This window comes from Alosa pseudoharengus, unplaced genomic scaffold (assembly GCF_046254945.1).
Source record: "Alosa pseudoharengus isolate Yale_2024_CS ecotype anadromous, Long Island Sound unplaced genomic scaffold, YU_APseudo_1.1 YU_APseudo_1.1_scf_13, whole genome shotgun sequence".
Taxonomy (NCBI): Eukaryota; Metazoa; Chordata; class Actinopteri; order Clupeiformes; family Clupeidae; genus Alosa; species Alosa pseudoharengus.
The window spans coordinates 25393080-25400662 of record NW_027468598.1 but is presented as its reverse complement, the minus strand read 5'-3'; the positions used below and the strand labels follow the sequence as shown (position 1 = coordinate 25400662).

Sequence of the window (7583 nt, the reverse complement as noted above, 5' to 3'; positions counted from 1 at the left end):
AGGTGTCATGTAGGGCTCACATGTGTAACCCGAGTTTAACCCATCTGGGGCCTACAGTAATCTGCTCAGATGGGCTGATGATGGGCACTTTATGGATGTCATGTAGGGCCCACATTGGTAACCCCAATTTCATCTGGGGCCTACAGTAATTTGCCCAGGTGGCGGCATGTACTGAGAGTAGGTATTCTAGTATCCCTGATTTGACGATACCAGACCAGGAAGCCATGGAATTTTCTTCCTACAGATACAGGTCTTGTTATAACCTATCTGTACACTTTCAAAGTTTACTTCGGTCTGTCTGTAGAAACCCCCACCACACTACCACAGAAGCATTGTTAAAGGTATAAAATAGGGATGTGGCACCTTGCCACCAATTAACATAATTTTGCTCTCAATCAAAAGTTTGAAGTTGTTAACTACCGTAAATAGACCCTTTTTATTTACTCCGGAGTTACACTTTAATGCGTTAACGCTGACAGCCCTAATGTATATTATAATAATCCAGTCATGAAAGGTTTGTTTGTGCTATAGGTGTTTGTATGCTGTTAGGTTGAATATTTATATGCATGATTATACTGTATGACCTCTGCAAATCAGATGCTTACTCCAGGGTTTGTTTCTGGGTGAATATGGGCACTCGTTTCTATGCTTCTGTACTCAGAAATTTGTGTCTATTTACAAAATGAAAAAGTCTTAAGTATGTTCATATTGCATCATTTCCTTTTAAACTGACACGGCTCATAGGCATGGCACTCCTGGTACACATGGGAGGGTTCTTAACTAACAAGACACAGATATAAAAGAGCTGAGGAAGGAGGATGTCTTAAAACCCCATGATTGTCATGCCCTGTGTTGTCATTTGTCCAGAATTGCAGACAGCAAGACTACTGTTAAAAGAGGCCATTGTGAGGTAACCTGACCCTCGCCAGATGAATTTCGTTCCGCTTAGCTCCGCCTAGCTTCACTCACATCCATCTGGGACCTCTTCCATTGAGAGTGATTTCTGCAAACGACCTTATGGTTCAGCCAATCAGGACGCAGGGCGGGAGTTTCATAGATGTGACGTAGTGGAGAAGCGACCGTGAGACTGTTATCAGCTTAACAGGTTGGCTTCGATGTGATGTATTCAATCAGTACGTCTGTTCTGTTGTCGAGTTCTGATTGTGTTCTGTTCTCTGAGTTCTGTGTCAGAGGTGATGATAAAAAATTAGTATGTCACACAGTGACTAAAATTAAGAAATGTAATCATATAACACCTGTTTTACTTTCTCTTCACTGGTTACCGGTACAACCCAGAGCTGATTTTAAAGTTCTTTTAACTTATTAGACATTAAATGGACTTGTACAACCTTATTTAACTGAGCTTATTGACCGATAGACACCTGTATGCCCTATTCCCTCTTTTGATGCTGGTCTCTGGTCTCTTGGTCATCCCATCTCTCAAGAAAAAATCAGTCCTCAAAGAACAAGTGCACATTACCTTTGGTATGTCCTTCCATTACATGTGAGGGAAGAAGGCACTTGTTGAAATCAGATTAAAAACATCTTTTTTCAAAACACTATGGCCCTGGAATCAAATCCATCTTTATAATATCCCTTTATGTACTTTTAATGTGGTTGTTGTTATGGAAAATGTTTTATTTCAATTTCAATTTTTGTTTTGTTCAAACACCTCATCATAACTATATAGATGGCATTGTTTTATTGTTCATTTATTATTTCATTGTTATTTTCCCCTTTATTAGGTCATTTGATTTTTTAACAATGCCACTAAATGCCATAAGCATGCAGGTGAGTGTAGTGAGGAGTGAGTGTGGTTGGAGGAGAACCTGTTGTGACTGACACAGAGACACGTTGCAATCACATCTCAATCAATCAATGTATTGTTTATATTGTTTTATTATTACGTGGCTCCTCATAATGCTGCAGAATGCAGAATTGAACTTCAATTGAAAAGTGAAAACAGACCGTCGTGGGGGGGGGGGGGGGATCGTGTTTTAGCAAAAGTGTGTACCAGCAGCAGTGCAACATGCATTTGGATTCTGCATATGATTTTCTTTAGAAAGATAATGAATGAGGATCTAATTATGTATACTCTATCAGTGGACCAGGGGCTGAAGTCATAGTGGTCTATTTCCTAGTGGTCTACATCTTAATTCAGCTTTTTGTGAACAAAGACAAGCTAAAAGCTCATTATTTCCTCAAGTATTTGACTGGCTTGCGAACTTCTGACGATTATGAATATGTTATAACAGTCGACCTCTTCAGTTGCAAATTATGTCCGCGGAGTGGAAAAACAGCTCCTGTGATTTTTGAGAGACTACTTTTAATTTCCTTGTTCTTCATGCCATAAATTACGGGGTGCAACAGTGGGGGTACAATGATGTACAATACTGATACAAATATTGGACCCTCTTTTGGTAGATTGGTGGGATCAATACGGTTATAAATCAAAGAAAACAAGGAGGACAAGGTAAAATTAAGGAAAATGATGATGTGTGGAGTGCATGTTGCAAAGGTTTTTCTTCGTGCATCAGCTGACAGCTTTGAAGTCAAAACAATTATTTTTAAGTATGACCACAGGACCAATGCAAACAAGGGTATTCTTGATATCAGGCATATCTGAACGAACACAAGTACAGCAGGGAGGAGGTTACCCACAACCACAAGCACCCTCACCTTCTGAGGGGTCATTAAAGTGTGGTAAAGCAATGGCTGGAAAATGGACACATATCTGTCATAGGCCATGACTGTCAACATCATGAAGTTACAAGCTCCATAGGCAGTAGAGAAAAAAGTCTGAGTTAAGCAAAGTTCATATGAGACTGAGTGAATATCAGTTGCAAGGTGACTCATCACTTTTGGCCAAACAGCGGTGCTAACAAATCAAACCATTTAATATTACGCTAAACAAAAATATGAACATTGGTTTATGGAGCGATGTGTCCAAGTAAATTAAAGCCATAAGAACAATGTTGGTTACCACAGACACAACATAAGTTACGAAAATAATGGCAAAGTATATGTCCTTGACTGGGCCAATCTCCCCATAGACTGTGAAAGTGAAAACAAAGGATGATCCGTTCATGGTTGCTGGACTTTCCTAAAAGACATAGGTCAACATTTTTATATTCCAGTATTTATTTTACAAAAGAAAGGAGAGTGTTCTTTCTCCCTATGCACACTTTTTACATACCTTATGTCAGCAGCAGAAGACATGCTGGACAGGACGACTATGCTTTCTCAGTGATGTCGCTCTAACTACTTCTGAAATCTGCCATTTTTACCCATCCTAGTGTTGCACCTTTTCAGGGTGTCCAATGTCCAATTATTCTAATGGTCAGAAAAAAACCCATGAGGAATTCTTTAGAATTGTTTTGCTACATTGTGTAAAAAAGAGAAAAGTAAAGTGTAAAGTAAAGTGTCTTTGCGCCTGGCAGCGGTGCTTTGCCGGTGCTATGCCCGAAAATAGTTCCAAATCTAAATTGGTCTAGTAAATCCCTTCGTGTTAATTTGCATTGATATTTGTACTCGATGTGAATGTACAGGTTATGAGAAATAATTATAAAAAATCTTTTATTTGATTCACTTTTGCAACGACATGCTGGAATCGCCGGATTACAGCGACTACGCTCAGCTAAAGCTAACCGGGCCGTTTCTAGATTAGGACAATGGCTGGGTCGGCTATAAAACACTTTGGCTCACTCATCCAACTCTAGGGACTGCGGGGAGTGACCCAATTTCACCTAGGGGTGGCATATTCCTTTAAAGCGCATTTAACATGCACAGAGTGCAACCCAAAGCGCTCCACAAACAAGACACATAACAAAAAGACAAAAGATGCCGGATGGAGCGGCGTATTCGCCAGCGTACCCGTGACACCAAGACATACAAGACAGACAAAAAACAAATTAACTAGGGCTGTCAAAATAACTGATTAATTTCGATTAATTAATTTGAGAAAAAATAACTGATTAAAAAAAAAAGTGCAGATTAATCGATTCCGTATGACCTTTGACCCCGAGCCGTTCTAGTCAGTAAAAATTAAACTGTAAAATGAAAGAGAGAGAAGAAAAGAAGAAAATGTGCTGCCTGGATCATTAATTGGAACATTTACTTTTAAAAAATGGCCTGATGGTGTTGATACAAATAACGTGTTGATTAAAATAAAGTCCTCTGCAATGTCTGCAGCAAGGAATTTGCATATCACCGGAGTTCGTCAACTCTAAAGTCGCACATCAATGCAAAGAAATAGTGTTGACATTGAGGGGAGTGTTAATTTATTTTCATTGTGGTACCCTAGGTTATATCTGTGGCCTGAAATGCCTTGTATGTGAAAAAAACTTCTTCCCGAAGCACTTTTGAATTTATTTCCTCAGCATATTAGGTCATATCATAGATTATTATGGCCATTATTTGAACAGTGAAAATAATAATAAAATAGTTTTTGAACTTTAAAGTCACTAATGCTGAATATTCAATGATTCATTTGAATTTAAATATTTAAAATACTTTCACAGCCAACATTATATATGCGATTAATTTAGATTAATTAATCACAGAGTATGTAATTAATTCGATTCATTTTTTTTAATCGATTGACAGCCCTAAAATTTACAAATAAAAAGTAAAAAGAAAATTAATTTCAAAACAAAAAAAAAAATCATATTAAATTAGTCCAATTTCCGTGGTGTACCGATACAGAATTAATTAATTTGGCAGAGGAAACTCCACTTTATTTTGTGTTGTGGAGTTCTTTGCTTCCACCTTGTTAATTCCATAAATTAGGATACATTGGCTGTCATTATGCTTTAGCTGGTCAAATATTTCTGCTGAGAGGGTTTTGCTTTATTAAAACCAGTACCTTTAAGATTTATTTTGTGGCCTTTTCTAGTTTTTTGTATTGATAAGATGGTGGGGATTTAACAGGGGGGTTAGGGGAGAGGAAGGGGGATGGGGTCGATGGACCTCAGGTGGGACTTGAGCTTGGTTTTTTGTGAGCACTGGATATTTATTTTGGACACCACTGCTGCACTTTCTCAGGAAGTAAGTTTTGAAAATGAATTGTCTCAGATAAAGTTGGCCATACTTGTTCTTCTGCCTGCTGTAGAACCTTCATGATCTTTTCATGAGGCAGCATTCAAGAATGCTGGACAGGTGGGAGTGATTGGTCAGCTTTCTGTTCTACATCATTTTTTATATAGTGTGTTTTTATATTTATGAATACAGTAAATGTGTATGTAGAATAAAAGGATACAAGGAAGTTTATTGTCACATGCATATAGTTACTGGAAGTAAGAAATGCAGTGAAATTATGTCTGGTGATGTGTTTTTCCTTTTTATTAATAGTGGAACAAAAATGGAAGAGACATTTCAGTTACGTTGTTTCTTTATTTTTGCCAAATCAAAAACTCCATTTGAAACAGTCCATCTCTTTCACAGTATCTGTCACATTTGTGAAAGTTTTTTTTTTTGTTTTGTTTATGTATTCTTGGTAATTGTACTCCAACAGGTTTATAAATAGCATTTGGCCATTTTCATACTTTGCATCAAATGTATTTAACCTCCATGCTTATGTGCATGGATATGAAAATGATACAATTTCAGATGAAAGACATACAGTTTTGGTCATAACAGTTAGTGTTTTATGCCGTACTAAACATTTTAGACAAGTGCCTCATGAACAGTGGAAGTGTTCATAGGAATAACATGGTCCTTGGTGGAGAGAACTGATATGAATAAAAAAGTTAACAAACTCATTCTATTTGTCATCATTGCTCTTGTAGAGCTATGTATTCAAAAACCTTCTATCAGGAACACGGACATATCAGTTTAAACACTGTTAGAAAACACAGAGCTATCTCTATGGTATGGTTCCCTAATGGTTTGGCAATGGTTTGGTATGAGGGGCAAAGAGTTCAGCCTTTCAGCTGTTCTCTTATGTGTCTAAGACTCAGTATGAAAAAGCAAAAACAGGTGATTTCTTAGGCTGTGTCAGAAAACCAGTGGCCACAGAACAAGACCTTAGCATTTTTGAAAGGCTTTTTTTGATCTCTTGGTTTTTCAGCCCGTATATAATGGGATGAATAAGCGGAGGTATAAGAATATAATGGGATGATAAAAATATATTTACTTCTATTGGTACATAGTGTGTGATGCGATTATAAATTACAGAAAACAACGAAGACACAGAAAAATTTAGGAAAATTAGTAAATGTGGAGTACATGTGGCAAAGGCTTTTTTTCGAGCATCTGCTGATAACTTTGAGCTTAGCACAATGATTTTTAAATATGACAGTAGGATCAGTAATATGGGAAGCACAAGTAGGAACACAAGTGAACATGCACCGTAGAGATTGGTCACTAGAGCGTAAGTGCTCAGGCTACATCCCAGATTAGAGACAGATAAATTATCACAGAATATTTTGTGAATGGAATACCGGCACAAGGGTATTCCTGATGTTAGGCATATCTGACCAAACACAACGGCGGCAGGCAGAAGGTTGCCCACAACCAAAAGCACCCTCACCTTTTGCGGGGTCATTATAGTATGGTAAAGCAATGGCTGGAAAATGGACACATATCTGTCATACGCCATGATTGTTAACATGGCGTAGGTACAGCTTCCATAGATAAAGACAAAAAAAGTCTGAGTAAGACAGGCTTCGTATGAGGCTGAGTGAACATCAGTCACAAGATGACCCATGACTTTTGGCCAAACAGCCGTGCTACCAATCAAGCCATTAAATATTAAGCTAAACAAAAATATGTACATTGGTTTATGGAGTGATGCATCCAAGTAAATCAAAACCATAAGAGACATGTTGGCAAGCACAGAGGCCAGATAAATTAAAAATATGATGACAAATAACACATCTTTGGTTGGGCCAATCTCTTCATAGGCTGTGAAAGTAAATGTGACGGATGATCCATTCATGATCTGTGGACTTTCTAAAAGACATTGACCACACATGAGTCAATGAATAAAGCAATTATTAATTATTATTAATAGGAAATTAATTGTAAATTATACATGCATTGTTAATTTAAGTTAAGTACATATAGAAAAAACTGACATTCACCTTTTCACATGCACAGTAAATTATTATAAGATAGTCCATGGACAGATGTAGCCAGAGGACAAATTGTTTGTGGGATACGTTCACATGTTGCTGAAAATAAATAATAGTATGAGAATCACAGAAATACATGAAACCATTATGTTAATGCAATGCAGAACTATTGTGTTATGATGAACAATACAGAGACTTTCATAAAAAGATTTGTTTTTCTCTCTCATACACCTTCTTCCAAGACCAGCTGCAGACATGAATGATAAACAAAGTAGAATTACTCGCTTTGTCAACCTTGTCCTTTCAGTGATGTGTTCCTTAAAAAAATGTCAAGCTTCACTGCCCTGCCCTATTTATATTTGTCCAGGTTGTCCAACTGTTGTCATTCTGTATCCAAAATGACAAGAAGTTCCTTCTGTGAACAAACCCTCAGAGGGTTGTCCTTGGAATTTTGTTTGTTTGAGCAGTTCCCAGTGGCTCAAATTTTGGTAGGCCTTGCTTGTATAGTGT

The 7583-nt window shown here is 37.5% G+C and overlaps 1 protein-coding gene across 1 annotated transcript; it reads right to left on the bottom strand.

The window, feature by feature from the left end:
* Positions 1–5953: 5953 nt before the first annotated feature.
* On the bottom strand, positions 5954–6937 carry LOC143121360 (olfactory receptor 8G17-like). Its single transcript, XM_076281720.1, has one exon. It carries the CDS (start codon positions 6935–6937, stop codon positions 5954–5956), a length of 984 nt encoding a protein of 327 aa, XP_076137835.1.
* Between the last annotated feature and the right edge of the window lie 646 nt (positions 6938–7583).

What these genes read in the sequence shown, in the direction of transcription:
- LOC143121360 (XM_076281720.1), bottom strand. Translation starts at nt 6,937, where the DNA reads ATGAATGGATCATCCGTCACATTTACTTTCACAGCCTATGAAGAGATT.